This window comes from Eptesicus fuscus, chromosome 10 (assembly GCF_027574615.1).
Source record: "Eptesicus fuscus isolate TK198812 chromosome 10, DD_ASM_mEF_20220401, whole genome shotgun sequence".
Lineage (NCBI taxonomy): Eukaryota > Metazoa > Chordata > Mammalia > Chiroptera > Vespertilionidae > Eptesicus > Eptesicus fuscus.
This window is the reverse complement of record NC_072482.1, coordinates 16,602,357-16,621,239: the sequence shown is the minus strand read 5'-3', so window position 1 is coordinate 16,621,239 and position 18,883 is coordinate 16,602,357. Positions and strand designations below refer to the sequence as shown.

Genomic DNA, 18,883 nt, shown 5'->3' with positions numbered 1-18,883 from the left:
CCTAACTCTTTCTGTTTTTTCTCAAGCTTGAAACCCAAAGACAAAGTTTATGTACAGACCAGCTGGCGTGGTGGTTGAACCTCTGATTTGCATAACTTTGATACCCTAATCTATATGTAAAGACTGCTCTTAGGGGAAACAATGCTGATGAAGAACCAGGCTATTATTTGCTTAGAGCACTTATCTAAAAGGTTCAGACACTGTCCTTGAACCAAGTTCTGTTATAGACCTTGAGTTCCTGGTATTATATATTTTATTTCTCCCATCCTGCCCCCTATCCACAACTCACTGCTCAAAGCAAAATAGGACATCACCTCACCTTACCTAGCAAACAAACAGCGACACATCCCTTCTCATCTGTTGTCTTTAGGTTTTGTTCAGTAACAATCTCATTCTGTTCCGTCCTTATGAATCCCCACAACAGGCTCAGGAAAAATGCTTCCTTTCCTCCTGAATTGTGGCTCCTCTTCAAAGATTGGTCAAGTGTGGGGAGAACTGGTCTTTATTGAGGGTTGTGATGGAAATGCATCTTCCAGGTTCACAACTCTGCAGACTTTGTCCTCTTTCCAGAGTAAGTAGTAAGATGCAGTCCAATTGTAGGAGTGGAGTGTGATTTTTTTTTTGGTAAATATACAAAAAATTTTTGTGTGAAAACCCCCAAAACCTCGAGGTTGCTGTGGTTGGTTAGGTGACATATTTTGGGTTTCTGGAAGCTGTGCCCTAGATATATTTGAACAATATCAACATGCTCTTCAATCAGGTTTCAGGAATGACTTAAGAAAACATTTCTTCTAAATGGATTAAAACTCCCGTATTCAGTATTCAGAAATGAAAAACAAATGAAGTGTGTTAGGAATTCGACAATAAGTAATTCTGAAGTAAGGTTATGGGGTGTTTGCTACTGCTGACAGATTACAAGATGATTTGGGGATGCAAATATGACATAAACTGTGGTTACTAATATATTTTTCTAACAGAAGAAAGATTTCTGTTACCATGAAATTTTCATTGTTTACTTTTCTTTAACAAAGACTTATACCATGCTTCTCAAGTGCTATATCTTGTTCTCAGCATTTTATAAAGATTAATGTCATTTTCTTAACCTATGAGGTAGACCACTATCATTGCCATTTTATAGATGGGGAAACTGAGGCACAGAGAGTAACTTGCCCAAGGTCACACAGCTAGAAAGTGGCAGTACAGGTTTTAAACTTGGGCTCTAGTTTAGCTTTGATTCTTAGAATCTTGATTTATAAAACTCTGAATTTTCATTTTTCCAGGTTAGAAATTTCCAGGTTTCTGTGGTTTATTTATTTATTTTTTTACCATACTCAGTCAAGAAAAATTTATTTTCCTTTGTAACACACCCCAGCTTGTTCTGAAATGAAGCAACTACAAAATGGTCATCAATAAGAAGTTTTCCTCTGTAGAGGTCGCTCTAATTTCCTACCTTTTTTCCTGGGATTGCTTGAAAAGGAAAAATTCTAAATCCAGATATCCAATGGCTAAAGGCCCTGATGGCTATTTAAAAAAAAAAGAAAAATTGGGCTGTTTCAAGTAAGTGAGAGTACTGGAGCCCTGCTCATCTGAACTCACATCTTGTTGAACTTGGGTTTTCTCAGCACCAGGCAGAGCAGCAGCTGCAACCAAAGAAGCCGTCCTCCCTTTGCCAGAAGCCTCCTTGACTAAAAATTCCAGACAGTCAGCCCCTCTCAGCCCAAGTTTCCTATGGGAAGTAGACTTGAAGTGTAAACACCAGGAAGCCAGGCTGAAGGGAGCAGACTATTCCCTTTAAGAGGCCGCTGTGTCCCAGCGCTGCACCCCCAGGGCTGTCCCAGCCACAGTTGCTTTACAGAGGAAGGAATAGGCGGGCAGTTTTTACCCACACCCCTCACCCCCCGCCTCTGCCACCTTTGCATCCAGTCATGCTGCTTCCAGCAGACAGCACCTTTCTGTTTAAACCTCTCCGGATGTTTGAGGATTCTAAAGCACACAGAACCGTTGCAGAGGAAAAGCTTCTTGCTGTAGCTTAAAAAGCATCATCTAAAGACAATGTGGCCTTTGCCCTGGGGAGTTGAGGCTGCTGTCCTCCCCAGGCCCCCCACACTGATGACTTCCTCCTCTAGGCTTTAGAAGGAAGGTATTTATTTTTTAAATGTATGTGTTATAATTTATTGAGCAGCCTTTGAATTTAAGCTATTCCGTTTATTGAAAAATACATCAGCATTTCCCCCACACAAGTCTAAAATACAAACAGTAAAAAAAAATCCTTCAAAATTAGTGTCCTCGAATTAACCTGGTCAGGCATTGTGTAAGCAGATTTTGCAGAGGATGAGGAATTGCTAGACATCTATTGATCATTCTTTACGACCGATTGGTTGTAAGCATTGCAGTATGTGTGCAGAATTCCACATATTAGGTGTGTTGATGATAATGTTGAGTTAAAAAAAAAATAGGTGGATTCAAGTTTATAAATTTAAAAAAATGACTCACTGGGTTTCAGCAAATCTAAGATGCCATTGATTGCGAGACATGCCATTATTTACATACCACTACGGAAAAAACCCCACCGCCACCAAGCTGTGGAAAGGTGTTCCTTAAAATATGCCTTGAGATGTCTTAGAGTCAGTGAAAGACATATTTTAGCCACAGTCTTGCCTTTTTCCCATAGAGTCTGACAACAGGATTTTACCTGTGTTGTTCAGATCTCAGGCTTCCTCTACCAGGCCCATTGGCAGCATTTGGCACCTTCATTCCCTTCTTCCTAGACCCTTTCTTCCCTTGGCCTGCAGGACACCGCATCCTCCTGGTTCTCTCAACTCTCTGGCTGTGGTATTCCTTCTTCATCTCCTTGGCTGATTCTTCTTTAATCAACATCTAAGCAGTGGAGAGCCCCAGGGCTCAGGACATGCAACTCTTTCTACTTACACTCTTCCTCCCTTGATGACCCATGGCTTTAAAAGACCCTTGACCTGCTGGTCATTCCCAAATGCATACATATACCCAGCCTGGATCTTGTACCAGAACTCAACATGCAAACATCCTCCTTTTTGCCTGCCTGACAGACCCAGATGTCTAACAGGCACCTCACTCTTTTTATTTTTTAAATCATCTTTTATTTTCAATTACAGTTGATCTACATCATTATATTAGTTTCAGGTGTACACCCCAGTGACCAGACACTACATAACTTAATAAATGGTCACTCCACTAAGTCTTGCACCCATCCAGTGCCACTCCTAGTTATTAGAATATTATCAACTGTATTTCCTATGCTGCACTTTACATCCCCATGACTATTCTGTAACAACTAATTTGTACTTCTTAATCCCTTCACCTTTTTCACCCATTCCCCCAACCTCCTTCACCTCTGGCAACCAATGAAAAGTTCTCTGTGTTTCTGTTCTGCTAGTTCATTTTGTTTGTAGAATCAGTTGTTGATAGATGTGTATTTATTGCCATTTTATTGTTCATATTTTTTATCTTCTTCTTAAAGAAGATCCTTTAACATCTATATTACAAAAGGCCAGTGGCCGTGACACCATAACGACCAAATGACTGATCACCAGGAGGTGCTTTGATGGGTCTCGTGGCGTGGCAGGTCTGGGGTCCCGCCAGCGCGGTGGGTCTGGGGTCTTGCGATTTTGCGTGCTGGGCCTCTAATTTCATATAATAATGGTTTGGTGGTGATGAACACCTCTAGCTTTTTCTTGTCTGGGAAGCTCTTTATCTGTCCATCAATTCTAAATGATAGCTTTGCAGCATAAAGTAATCTTGGTTGTAGGTCCTTGCTTTTCATCACTTCGAATATTTCTTGCCACTCCCTTTTGGCCTGAAAAGTTTCTTTTGAGAAATCAGCTGATATTCTTATGGGAGCTCCCTTGTAGGTAGCTAACTGCTTTTCTTTTGCTCTTTTTAAGATTTGCTGTTTGTCTTTAACTGTTTGCATTTTAATTATGATGACAGGCACCTCACTCTTAAGATGTATAAAACTGAATCCCAAACCATATTTCCACATCAGTTTCCCAGTGCACAAAGTGGCTTCTCCAACCTTCTGGTTGCTCAGGCCAAAACCTTAGAGTTATCCTTACCCCTTTCCTCTTTCTCACCCCATTAGCAAGTCCAGTCAGCTCTACCTTCAAAATATATATAGATGTTGATCATCTCCTATCATTTCCATTCCCACCACTCTGGCGCAAGCCACTGTCACCTCCCTCCTGAATCATTGTGGTGGCCTCTGACTGGTTGCCCCACTTCTGCCTGTGCCCCTTTAGTTTATTTTTGACACAACAGCCAGAATGATTCTGTTCAGATGCCATTCTCTATTCAAAATCTCCAGTGACTTTTATTGCATCCAGAGTTGCAGCCTTGATGGCCTAATGCAATTTATACTCCTACTCCACCATTTGTTTCAGCCTGACTCCCACTTTTTTCCTCCTGGTTCACTGGCTCCAGCCTACTTCTCCTGTTCATGCCAACATCCTTCCATCCTTTGCACCTGCTGCTCCCGCTTTCTGTATATCCCTTCTCCCAGATATCAGCATGGCTTCCTCCCTTACCTCCTTTAGCTCTTGATTGGAATGTTCAACGTCAGTGAGGCCTTCTCTCAGATATGGGTAGAAGACCCTGTATCTAAAATTGAGCCATGCCCCCTCCACCCCCTTCCCCCTCTCAATTTTTCTTCTTAGCACTACTCACTATATAACTTACTACTTATTTTCTTGATTCTTCCTGCTTCCCCCAGTAGAATGCAGGCTTCATAAGGAAAGGGCTTTGTTGTGCTTTGTTCACTGCCATATCCCCAGTGCTTGGAATAGTGTCTGGTGCAAAGCAAGAGCTCACTACACTTTTGTTCAATGAACCGCTTCAAACACTGACTAAGATGAGTTTTGTGTATTATGTTTTCCCCGGTGGAATGAAATAAAGTATTATTCATTTTTTTTTCACAGCCTCGGTGATACCTATTTCTTCCATCTGGAAAATTGTCTGCTGTTTTGATAGTTTGCCATTGGTAAACATTCTGTCCATTAACCTCATGAGACCTCTGCACAGTGGTTTTTAGTATCTCCTGAGATTCATCAGAGCTTACAATAATTGTCCATTAAACCTTCAACAAGATAGAGATTAATTTTGCTTCAGAAATCACCTTTTGGGTTTAAAATTAAATCTAAACATTCTCTTCAACTTTTGTACCTCAGCTAGGAAAGCAGTGTTTTTTTTTTAACTTGGGCAAACCAGTTCCTAGTGTGATGCGTCGGGAGTGATCCCTGTTGTTCTACCATTTTTGAATCATCCTATGATATGCTGGTTACTACAATAGCACATCTACATGTGAGATTGTTGCTTGTAGGAGCACTTACTTTGTTATGAGGCCAGACATACAATGGCCTGGGTGGCTCATCTCTGCAGGGGGTTTTCCGTGCAGTGGGAGAACCCAGGAGAACTTTGCTCCTACTGAGCTCTGTTCCTGTCATGGACGCAGTGGCCCACCCTCAATGGGAAGAGGGAGAGGTTGTTGCACAAGAACTGAATTCCTGTACCAGGAAGCTCAGGTTCCACCAATTGGTGACCACTCTGTGGGCCTTTCTAGTCATTATTCTAGAGACTAGAGACCTGGCAGAGCCACACAGCAAAGGTGTGATGGTATGTGGCTGCTCAGGTACTTAATGGCTTCCTACAGAGGCTAATGATATGGTAAATGGTGGGGGCTTTCAGGGAAGAGGTGAGGGATGACAAAAAAGGATCTCACTCATTCATTCATTCATTCATTCATTCAAAGATGTTCATTGTACTTCTATCATGTGCTAGGCTCTGGGGATAACTAATCAAAGGAGGTCCTGGGATACCTAATCTAAGGAGATGTGGGGCAAAAAGTGGTGAGAAAATTACCATTGTACAGAAAAGAACATGGATTCTAAGAATGCTAAGCCAGGCTTTTATTCACATTTTCAAACATGACCTATGTTGTTCTGTACATATATTGTGTCCATCTTTGCCCTTGTATCTGTAATTGGTAAGCCTGAGGTCACAGCGCATGTCTGTGGGGGGTGGGGATCAGGGTGGTAATAAAAGGGAAGTAGTCTTGAGCTCATGTCTCCTGATACACACGTGTGTGTGTGTGTGTGTGTGTGTGTGTGTGTGTGTATGTGTGCGCGCGCGCACAGATAAACCAGCACAGGGAGAACTGTGGTGTCGTTTGCACTCGGAGGAGTTTGTTCATTAATTACCTCCATGGGAATTTTCTCATTATTTGTCCCTCTACCTCTTTCTAGAAGAATAATGAGAACTGACATTACATTTAATAAGTTGGGGGATGTAGTGGGAATGCTTTCATCTCTTAAGGTTAAATGATGAGCATTTGGTACCATGAAAAAGCTTATAAACATATTCATTTTCTTCATGCACCCTTTGTGCAGAGCCGGGTCGCACAGCCTGAAGACCAGAGAGCTGCATTGAGGGTTAGATGGCCTTTGTTCCCTCTGGCTCTGTCAGCACTGTCCTTCATACCTTGTCCAGGGAAGGCTTTAATATGGGCTCTTAATAATGGCACTCATTGCAGATATTTGTCTCCAGGAAAGAGCTTTAATACCTTCTCTGATTATAAAGGTCAATTCAGGTTTCTATAAAAAAGAGGAGGAACCCTTTTTTGCATAATGTAGCTCACGTTGAGCTTAAAAAGGAAAGAGCCTCAAATTAGGGTTGTCACCCAGATATATCTAATTCAGGGTTTGGTAAGGCACTGGAAAATGCCATCTCTTCCGTAATTGCCCAGTTGATCACCCCATGCCTTTCTCATGGTGGGTCTGGGCAGTGTCAGCAGCGTGTACTGTGCGATGCCCTGGATGTGGCAGGGGCAGCGGCAGCATTTTCGCTTTCACATGTGCCTTTCTGTGGACGATGCCCCTCCTTTGCAGTAGTGCCCTTTTTCACGCAGGCTAGTGAGGTTTCGAAAAGCCCACGAAGCCAGAATTCTGGTGCTTAGCTTCATTGTCCAGCGCCTGTGATTCTGGTACTAAAACCTTTGTCTGTGTAGAAGTCCTCCCACCTTTTAGGTACATTGCCCAGTGAGACTTGCCCATGCAGAAATGGAGGGGATGGGGAAAGGAGAACCGACGTGCAGTGAGGTGCTGTGCTTGATGGTTTTTATACTGGATTCCATAAATATCCTCACCCACCCTATGAGATAAGAGGTGTTATTTTCATTTTACTGTTGTGGACGCTGAAATCTTAGAGGTTGTCATTTGCCCAAGGTCATGGAGTTTGAAACCATATCTTGTGATGGCAAAGTTCATGATCTTTTCTCTACTTAGGATTGCGTCTTAAAATTCACAAGGCAGTTACCCATAACCAGGCTGATTTATAGGCCTTGATTCCTTCCATAACTTGTTTAGAAACTTCAGCGATTCCCAGTGTTCCAGGACCCCACATCATAGAAAAAGCAAAGGTAAGCTCCATTCCTCTGTCTCATAGCACTTCGGTGGATGTAAGGTTTTACTGCTTTTCAGCCTGAGGAAAAAGAGACTTTGGAATCACATTTAGCTAAACAGACCAGGTCAATTCAGCACAGTGCCTGTCTCCTGTCTAGATGAAAACTCTTAGAACTCTAATGGGACAGATGATCAAGCAGTAAGTTGGTCTCTGTTTCATTTACTATCATTTCACATTGAGGTTAGTAATTGGGGTGGAAACTTCCATTGTGTGTGTGTGCACGCATGATTTCTTCTAACAAAATATTTTCTAAGTCGTTATGCCATTTTATAGTCTAGGTCTCTTTAACTTTGCTATAGTTTCAGGGGTTGGTGAACTATAGCATCTGCCATATCCGTCCCACTACTAGTTTTTTTAAAAATATATTTTATTGGTTTTTTTACAGAGAGGAAGGGAGAGGGAAAGAGAGTTAGAAACATCGATGAGAGAAAAACATCGATCAGTTGCCTCTTGCACACCCCCTACTGGGGATGTGCCCGCAACCGAGGTACATGCCCTTGACCAGAATCGAACCCGGGACCCTTCAGTCTGAGGCCGACACTATATTCACTGAGCCAAACTCTCCAGGGCCCACTACTAGTTTTTGTAAATAAAGTTTTAATTAGAACACAGCCACACTCATTTGTATTGCCTAGGGCTGTTTTCACGTTAGCAACTGGGTTGAATTGGGACAGAGATCATATAGTTCTCAAAGTCTAAAATATTTACTGTTGCCCTTTACAGAAAAAGTTTACTGACTTCTTCTTTTAGGTTACCATAGCTTTATAGACAAGAAATACACTTGCTAGCCCCAGAGAAAATGTTCCCAGCATCTGCTTGATCAGTAATAACAGGCAGGAAGAAGCACATGTACCATGGCCAGCCCTGAGTGCATTCATAGGTTGACTAGATGGCCATGCCCTAGAACATAATCCCAGTGAATAGTAATGCTCCTCTACAACACTGCATTCCCTATTCACCACAATAGAGGTACCATTAACTAGCTGAGTGACCTTGAACTAAACACTTTCTACATGAGGTTCCTCATCAATAAAATGAAACACTTAAAAAAAAATATCCCACATAATAGTATGTGTATGTATCAAGTATATATAAATACACATCATATAAGTGTGTTATGTATACAATTTTAAAGGGAATAATAAATAAACATCAAATAAAGTAACAATAAAGAGACCCATTTTCTCCCCACCCAGCTTGGAAAATAGAACCTTGTGAATAGCTTTTAAGTTTCTTCTGTGCACCTACCTGGTAACAGTCCCCTCCCTCCCTCCACAGGTAACTGTCTCAATTTGGTTTTATCATCCTACTGCTTTTCTCTATAGTTGTATTTAGTTTTGCCTAAAACTTTTTTTTCTAAAGAAAGAACACATTCAAGCCCATCACATTTTGTGTTTAACTGGTGTTACTACAGTTTCATGGTGATAAACTCTTTCTGTCTTAAAAGTTCCTAAAGGGCTCTCTGTCTAGCAAACACAGTAACACACAGTGGCTGCTCAATAAATACTTCTGAGATATTCTGCAGGTTTTTCTTTTCTCCTTGGTGGAAGGTGCATTGGACTCATGGGCTAGTTCAGGCTGGTCTCCCTTCACCTGCTGAGGCTGAGTGATTGTGTGCTAGGATAAAAGGCTGGCATCTACAGAGGGAGCCACTGTCTCTGCATTACTGACTTCTTCGTTTAGGTTACCATAGTTTTATAGAACACTAGAGTCCTGGGACACAAAATTCGTAAATGGGGGGTGGGTCCCCTCAGCCTGGCCTGCACCCTCTCCAATCCAGCACCCCTCAGGGGATGTCCGACTACCTCTTGCAATCCGGGACCACTGTCTCCTAACCGCTCGCCTGCCTGCCTAATCACTGATAACCCCTCTGCCTGCCTGCCTGATTGCCCCTAACTGCTCCCCTGCTGGCCTGATCGCCCCTAACTGCCTCTGCCTCGCCCCGCACCCGAGACCCAGGATTCCCTCCTCTGGCTGGTTGCAGGCACCTGGGACCCAGGCTTCCCTCCCTCTGGCCAGCCGCAGGCACCCAGGCTCTGGGCTGGCTTCGCCTGGACTGGCTGTAGCTGCAGGAGACCGTGGGCGGGCAGCTTTGCCTGGGCTGTAGCCCCAGGCGCCTGGGACCACGGGGCGTGCGAATTGTCCCTCTCCCAGGCCGCAGCGTGGCTGGTCCCCATTCCTCTCTCGTGAGCTCATTTGTGCCTGGCTGGTCCCCATTTCTCTCTCTCCAGTGTTGAGTGTCTGAGCCATTACGGCGTGAAGGTGTGAGGGTGTGACAACCATTTGCATATTAGCTCTTTATTATATAGGATTTTCTCTGGGTCTAGCAAGTGTATTTCTTGTCTATTGCTAGATTTATCACTTCCCACAATGGGAGGGGGCAATGGTGTAGATTTGCTGACCCAGGCCAGTTCACGTGCGTTGACTCCATGTTTTCATAGTAAAAGAATAAGATGAAACCTAATTTGTAGGCCTTACATTTAGCTTCCAGGCAATTTTAGTTGAAGGAAAATCCCATTGTATCGATCCTTTGTGTTTTTCTTTTTTCTTTTATTTTGTGGCTGAAAAAAAAAAAAGTACAAATACTGGGTTTTGGAAGAAGGAACTGTTATTAAACTTAAACCTTTTCAACTCTGTAATTACTCTATAAAGGCAGTGTATTTGCATCAGAAATGCATTTAGTCTTAAGTTATAGTGCCTAGTAGTATATGGAGCATTTATAATGATGGGGTATTCCAAAAATAAATCAACTCTATAGAAAATGCTAATCAGCTCATCCCCAGGGTCCACAGTGACTATCTCCATTGTACAAATGAGGAAGTGGACATGACAGTTAGTGGTTTGCCCAAAGCCACGCTGTCATTGGCATTATGAAGATTTAAGCAATGGACCCACATACAAGAAAACAGTCATGTTTTCATGTCAGACACTGTGGACCTTAGTCAAACCGACCTAAATTAAGACTAATAAGCCTTTTGGTGTTTGGCACAAGCTGCCACATCAACCGCAGAGAGCTGCCTTACTTCTCACAGGTACCTGTGGGATTTTTTTTGAGGATTCGGTTTGCTTGAAATCGAAAGCTCTGTATCTGGCTAAGCATTGCTGTGAAAACTGAAAAGCAACCAGTTCAAGTATAGTTTACACTGCCAAAGAAAACAGGGTGAGAAGTACAGTAATGTCTCAATTTGTGGCATTCTGCTTTTACAGTTGACAAGAAAGCGGCCTCTGCTAAGAACTTTTTTCCCCCGAAAATTATTTTCAGGAGTTTGATTGAGGGTGTGTATGCAGCCTTCTAAACCGTGTGCCTCAGTAGGATTGCATGGCAGAGGGAGGATTGATATTGGGGAATCACAAAGTCCTCCATTTTCAAAGAAACTTCTGGAATTAGTATTGCTTATTTCTTAAGCAAAAATTGATAGCTCAGTTTATAAACATTTCCTCCCAACAACTGATTGGAGCAAAACATTTTGGTTTTTTCTTGGTTAACCTCTAATTAATTGAAAAAGCCAATTAACCTAACAGGAAGCTCCTTGAGTCTCCTCTTTGCCTTTCTTCACTAGGCTTCACTTGGGAACGGGACCCCATTTTGTTTATTGAGTAGCAAATGTTTTTTTAAAATATATTTTTATTGTTGATAGTATTACAGATATCTCCCATTTCCCTCCCCCCTTTCCTTCCTCCTCTTAGGCCCTATCCCCCCCCCCCCGCCCCTATCCCCCCCAGGTCTTCACTACCCTATTGTTCGTGTCCATGGGCTATGCCTATAAGTAAATAAGCTCTTTGGTTTACCTCTTCTCACCCCCACATCGAGGTGTGCCCGTCTGTTCCATGCCTCCATGCTTCAGGTCTCATTTTGTTGGTCAACTCATTTTATTCATTAGATTCCACAGATAAGTGAGATCATGTGATATTTGTCTTTCTCAGACTGGCTTATTTCACTTAGCATAATATTTTCCAGGTCCATCCATGCTGTCCTAAAGTTGAGTAGTACCTGTTTTTAAGGCATTGCTAACCAAAATAACTCTCGTATCAGGGTGTGTGAATATAGCCTCATTGGACTAGATAGTATTGACTCAGAGAACTCACCCACCTACCTGTTGGGTAAACTACCAGAGCCCTTACTGTGCGGTTGCATACACACCCTGTGTATAAGTTTGGGCAAAGCTGTTATGCAATTGCAGAGAGAAGGTTCCATAAAGAGGAAGACACCAGAGCATGCTACTCAGGGAAAGCTACATCTCACAGAGGGTCGGTGCCAGCAGCCTATCTTGAGTTTGTAGATTCTGAGATTTGATTTTGGCATTTCATCCTGTATTTCATCAAATGTGAGCACCGCAGACCCACACTGACTGAGTTTCTAAGTGACTGATAAATCAGAGTGACAATTTATAACATTCTCCAGTAAATCGGGCTCAGTACCCAACTGAATATTGTAATATTGGGCAAATTGCTTAATTTTTCTAAGTGTTTTTTTTTTTTCTCTTTCTTACCTGTAGAATTGGAATGTTAATGCTTTATAAAGATGTTCAGTGAGCTAATGTCTTACTATACTGCCTGGAAGATAATTGCTATTGTTATTATAGTGTCATTTTGGCTGTTGTCTTCATTATAGCTGCAAGTCAACTTAGGAGACTGAATAATAGATCAGAACATTGCTTCTTGAGCATCAATTAGAGCACAAGAAGTCAGAAGTTCTTAAGGAATGCCCCCCTTGGGCTGGAACAGCTGGGTGCATGGTCAGCTGACAGAATGGACGCCCTTGCCAGAATCTGAACAACCCTTTACCCAGACAGTGCTGGAGGAACTCCACTGCAGTTTTCATCTATGGCTTATCTTTTTCTAGATTTCTTGAAGTCACCACTTTTTTAGTCTGGGAGCCGCTAATCTATTTGGTTCTGGTTGTTTTTAGCAGTAACAAAGGAACCACTCTGATGACTTTGTTTAGGTTTGGCTTTCAAAACATCTTCTAGGGGCGATTTATTCAGGATTGCTCCTTCTTCTGGTTCCACATTGAGGAACTGAAATTTGCAGGAGGGTACCTACCTAGCCCCCAGGATGGGCTGCGGGTGTCAAGTGCTTATAGTAGGCAATGCACTCCTTTGGCATATAGCAATAAGCATGCTTCTTTTATTATTATTTTTTAAAAGTATATATATTTTTATTGATTTCTGAGAGGAAGGAAGAGAGAGACAGAAACATAAATGACGAGAGAGAAACACTCACATCGATTAGCTGGCTCCTGCATGGCCCTGACTGGGATGGAGCCAGCCCCCCGGGCATGCGCTCAGACCGGGAATCAAACTGTGACCTGCTGGTTCATAGGTCCACCCTCAGCCCCTGAGTGACACCGGCTGGGCAAGCATGCTTCTTTTAGTTCACTAAAACAGGGCAGCCTATACAAAACCCTTCCCTCACATGCTTTTATTATAATCGTTATTATTTTTTATTTTATCTCTGGCATAGGTATTGACATCCTGAAGCTGGTGGCAGCCCAAGTGGGAAGCCAGTGGAAGGACATCTATCAGTTCCTGTGCAATGCCAGCGAGAGGGAGGTGGCCGCTTTCTCCAACGGGTACACCGCGGACCACGAGCGGGCCTACGCGGCCCTGCAGCACTGGACCATCCGCGGCTCCGAGGCCAGCCTCGCGCAGCTCATCAGCGCCCTGCGCCAGTACCGGCGCAACGACGTGGTAGAGAAGATCCGTGGGCTCATGGAAGATACGACCCAGGTAAGGTCTTCTGTCTTCCCCACTAACCTTTTGGTTCCAGTGCTTCCCATTTTGCTAGGAATATGTAATAAGGAAAAATACCTGATATTAGGTGTTGAGGTATATGTACACACACACACACACACACACACACACACACCTACACACCCTCTAGGGCACTGGTTCTCTCTCTTTTTAAAAATGTTTTTATTGATTTCATAGAGGAAGGGAGGGAGAGAAGTAGCAGTGATGAGAGAGAATCATTGATCAGCTGCCTCCTGCATGCCCCACACAGGGGCTGGAGCCCCAGACCTGGGCATGTGCCTTGACCCGGAATCGAACTATGACCTTCTGGTTCATAGGTCAATGCTCAACTACTTAGCCACACTGGCCTGGCTAGGGATTTGTTCTCAATGGGTGTTCATGAGACTCAGCTGGACATCTTTTTAAAAATTCTGGTACTGTGGTCCCACTGTAGACCAGTCAAGTCAGAATCTCTACGGGGGACTAGGAATCGGTATTTTTCAAAGCTCTCCCAGTGATTTGAATGTGCAGTTAGGAATCATTGTCTTTGGGGTAGGTTCTAATGTCAGACTGTGCAGCCTGGTCTACTCCTTGAAAACTAGGAGGAAGACTTTTTTCTAGACCCTCTCCCCTTCTGTGATGTGGCTCAGCTTACCCCCTGAGCATGCCGTGGTGCTGGCAGCAGTCAGTAACACTATCCCTCCTCCTCCTTGGGGTTGTTCAAGTCCCCACATCAGATGGGAATGGAGGGGACCCAGGACTGTGATTTACTTATAGTCTCTGCATTTGAATCCTGGCTGTGATACGTAGTTAGCTGGGTGACCAAGGGTTAGGGACTTCAACTTTCTCTGCTTCTGGTATCTCATTTGTAAGCCAACTTTGTAGGGTTAATTAAGACTAGAAATGAAGTACATAAAATGCCTGATTCATTGAAGGTGTTCTACAAATGGTAGGTATAACCATGATGTAAATCATTTTACTTAGCCTTTCCTATTCATAATGTGCTTCCCTGAAAGGCCATGGATCAAGTACAAATGTGGGTATTGATTTATATTCCTCACAGACTTCGATTAAAGTTTTGGAGCATATTCCCAAAGTAAGAAAAAAATGCTGCTACTGAGACTTGCTAAAACCCACTTAAAATGTAAAAGGCCATTCTGCCTGCGGTATTTTCTAGTGGTCCAGACTTATTACCTGAAAGAGCTAGTGAATTAACTCTAATGCACTATTTTTCAGCACTAAATTTTATATATCAAGGGGCTCCATTTTACATATTTAAGAACTCCAAATGCTTTTTATCTTTTCATACCAATAGTCATTAGGTGGATCTTTTATCTAAGTGACTATATAGAACTTTGTAGTGGCTAATTGACTCTTAAGGTGGTCTTTAAAACTCCTGGCATATTTTTAACTTCTTTGAAATGTGGAATTTCGGAAAAAACTAATTCCTAATAGATGTCTTGTTAAACATTCAAAGGCACACAGCAGTGTCTCATGACTTTCTGAGGAATGATCTCAATATGTGTGGCTCACAACTAAAACTGGGCTTTAAGTAGCTGGATTTGGGGAAAGCAAAGGGAGGTGTTAAATGTCCAATTAAAGAAAACAGCTTCGGTGAATGGAATGGAGGGAATCCAGAGGCGGATATTATTATGTTTCCTTGGAGTGTTGGCTTTAAGGAAAGCACTGGCAGGGCATGCAACAGACTTGAAGAAGGATTTATTTATTTATTTTTTATTTTAAATTTAAAAAAATTTTTTTTTTTGAAGAAGGATTTAGATACTTCAGAATAAGTCACATTGTCTCCTTGATGATGCCTACAAGAAAGATAAAATGCGATGGATGCCATGTTAGGACAGGCTAAGTGCAATATTGAATAAGGTAGAAAGATGACTGATATATTGTTAAGGGAAAAGGAGGTTTCTGAACTGCGTTTCATATTTCTCATTAGAAAAAGCAAATGTAAGCATGGGGATATATAAAAAAAAGAAAATGAAAATGCATAAAAATGTTAATGTTGTTATTAAACCTAGATGGTAGACTTAGAAGTGATTTTCTTCTTTTTAAATCATTTGCTATAATGACGAAGATTACTTTTGTGATTTTAAATAATTTTTAGAATGACAGCTGAAAGGGCACAAGAGAAAGGATAGGTAGGGCTTGCTTTACTGTGCTAAATTGAGAGAGGGATCATCCTCATTTTAATTTAAGGAGAGCAGTGATTTATGTGACAGTCAATTCTTCCTTATTAGGACCGCCTGAGGTTTGTGATGTTGGGTCAGATTTGCCAAAAGCTTACTAAAACTTGCTTCATTTTTGGTTTCTGCAAATCCATTTCATTTCTCTGTGTACACTCAACACTTAGAATTTGGACCTAGTCTTTGGGGTACTATTTGTGGGGGGGGGGGGGGTGGTACTGATGATGATAGGGTATTGACTATCACTAGTGACTTTTTTATGTTTCACTGATGCTTCCATTGAGTTCCATAGAAGTTTATTGAGCACCTACTTCATTTCTAGGCACTGTCATAGGTGCTAGGAACAGGGGGCCCAAAGAGAATGCATACCCAGGAGGGTGATTCATAAGAAAAACCACTGCATCAATGAATAAGCAGAACAGTCCCAAGTACCAAACTCTTGCACCTTTTAGTTCTTTCCTTGCTCTATTTCCTCTATAATATACACACACACAAAATCTCATATCTAATTTTTGTTATTTTTTATAAAACAGTGGCATCAAAGCATCTTACAGCTTTCTTTTTGGTGCTAGTATAGCCTACGTGTTATGATGGAGGCTAAGAAGGCAATATTATGCTTCTTGTTCCATATTTTAATAATGTCCATCATTGTCCTGCAGCATTCTGGACTCTAATTTAATAGCTAATGAACATGGATTTCTGGCTGCCAGATCTTACTAACTGCACAGTATGTAACTGTAGGCTCGTAGTTTACCTCTGAGATCTGTCAGAGTCAAACAAGGAATCAGAACCCTGGGCGCATAATTGGGACTGATTCTTCCCATCTTATGATGGATTTGTATTCTTTGTGTATTGTGGTGCTGCTGGGGATTTGAGACTTTGCCCCAGGAGCTAATGGACTCTTAATGTGTAAAAACTACTGCGTGTGTATGTGCGCTTAAAAATGGTTAATGCTTGTTCCTATTCATGAGGTACCTATGTTATGTTCCACTCAAAGGATCAGCCCCAGTGTGCTTTTCAATGACCTCTGTCCAGAACAGCTGGTTCATTGTTAACCATGGTAGCCTATTAGCCATTTTTAAATTAAACACATTCAGAGCCTGACTTTTTCACTAAAAAAATTTTTTTATACTCAAAAATTATATAGTAAAATTCACTTTTTGGTGCACTGTTCTTTGAGTTCTCTCTCTTTTTTAGACCTTTTTCTTTTCCTTTTGAAGCAGTTTTAATCAAAATTGAGAAGGAGGTACAGAGATTTCCCACACATTCATAGACTCCTCCATTATCCATATTACCAGTATGGCTTTTTATTTCTCCCCAAGGATGAACCTACATTGACACATTATAATCATCCAAATCCATAGTTTACCTTAGGGTTCGCTCTGGGTATTGTGCACTCTGTGGGTTTGGACAAGTGTATAATGACACATTCATCATTATAATATCATACAGAATATTTTTACTGTCCCCCAAATCCTCTATGCTCTGCCTATTTATATCTTTCCCCGTCAACCACTAATCTTTTTACTGTCTCCATAGTTTTGCCTTTTTCTGAATGTCCTATAGTTGGAATCATACAGTCTGTAGCCTTTTCAGATTGGCTTCTTGCACTTAGTAATATGCATCTAAGTTTCCTCCATGTCTTTTCATGACTTGATAGATCATTTGTTTTTAGCACTAAATAATATTGCACTGTCTGGTTGTACCACACTTAACCATTCACCCACGTCACTCTTTATCTTGGCTATGAGATGCATTTTTATGTACTCCCTTCTTTAAACATCTAAAGTGAACCCAGCCTTTCAGAATTATATCGACTCTTCCCTTTCCAGGACGTAAGCATTTAGAAGCAACAGCAAAGCAGTGGGACAATCATAGGAAGTTACTGGGACTTGGCCAAAGCTATTTATTTTTTTAAAACTTTATTTTTATTTTTTATGTTTTTAAATATATACATATATATTATTGATTCAGAGAGGAAAGGAGAGGGAAAGAGAGATAGAAACATCAATGATGAGAGAGAATCATTGATTGTTGACCAGAGCTATTTAAAAAACAAAATGAAACAAAAGCCTAACACAACATTCCAAATTGTATATTATCTTTTTTTTCCTATCCGTTTACTTTGATTTTTTTCTGTAGGTTTATTTAAAGAAAGTCTTTTGTAAGTAGCATATATGTAAGGTTTTTAAAAATCTAGTCTGACAGTGTCTGTCATTTAATTAGGGGATTTCAGTGTGGTTATATTTTTAATGTAATTACTCATATTTGGGTTTAAATCTGCTCTCTTATTATTTGTTTTGTATTTGTCCTATCTGCTCTCTTCCCCTCCCCCCCCCCACCTCTTCTTTCTTGTCTTCTTTTGGGTTAATCAAGTATTTTTTGTTATTCCACTTTTTCTCTTCTGGTAGCTTGTCAGTTAGACATTTTTTACTTGACTCTGTGTGGATACCATGGAGATTACAACATGCAGACTTCAATTATGAGAAACATTTTATAAATGTGCACTTCTTACTGTTTCCAAACGGTGCAACAGCCTCAGAAGACTTTAGTCCTGTTTAGTCTTCTTGCATTATGTGTGTGTGTGTTTTTTTGTCATGAATTTTAACACTGCACATTTCTTAACCCCCAAACACATAATTATTATGCTTGCACATTGATTTACCCGCAGATAAATATTTTCTGCAGTTCTTCTTTTCTCCCTGCAGCTTCACCTTCTACCTGCGATGGTTCTTCTTTGGCCTACAGGATACTTCCTGCAGGTTCCCAGCAATAAGTTGCATGATTTGCCCGTTGTCTTTGAAGGAGCGTTGCAAAATAGAATTGAAGCTTGACAGTTATTTTCCTTCAGTACTTGCATGCCTGGGTTTATGTTTCCCCTGCTGAACAGCAAAGGAGATGATGTGATTTTATTTTAAAATCTATATTACCTAAGAAACGATGTGTGCAATATTATACCTGGCACCTTGGGCAATGCAAAGACGAATAAGTAAGACAGTCAGTGCCATCAAGGTAGTTTGTAGTTGATGGGAGAAATTTAGACATACCTATATAATTTAAGGGAGTAAATCCACAAGAGTGGGAGGCGAGAGTACTGGATGTACAACTAATCAGCCATTAAGACTCCAGATCGCAACATCACTGTGGAGGTGTGTGCCAGGTTAAATTCCTGTCTGGCAGCTTCTCACTTTATGGTAAATTCTTTGGCCTCTCTGCCTCCGTTTTTCCCTGAGAAAATGGGAACAGGATTAGTGCCTGTCCTGTGGGCTGTTGTGAGAATTAGGACCCACAGTCAGCACTTACTGACTATCCTATTAATAGTTGCAGTTATTCCCAGGCCCTGGAGGTAAGAGAGATGGAGGAATGTTTCTGACAGCTCCACTTCATACACGTACTAATAGATCCTTTAAATCCTGCCACGAGGGTTACTTAGTGTCGGGTGGGGAGGTACTCCCAACTCCAAGG

At 41.5% G+C, this 18,883-nt stretch overlaps 1 protein-coding gene across 1 annotated transcript in view; it reads left to right on the top strand.

Moving 5' to 3' along the window:
• Positions 1–18,883, top strand: part of TNFRSF21 (TNF receptor superfamily member 21) — a 72,699-nt gene that overhangs the window by 35,838 nt on the left and 17,978 nt on the right. The window contains exon 4 of the mRNA XM_008153210.3: positions 12,952–13,217. Within this exon, the coding sequence (XP_008151432.2) occupies positions 12,952–13,217 (266 nt within the window). The remainder of the gene's footprint in view (positions 1–12,951; positions 13,218–18,883) is intronic.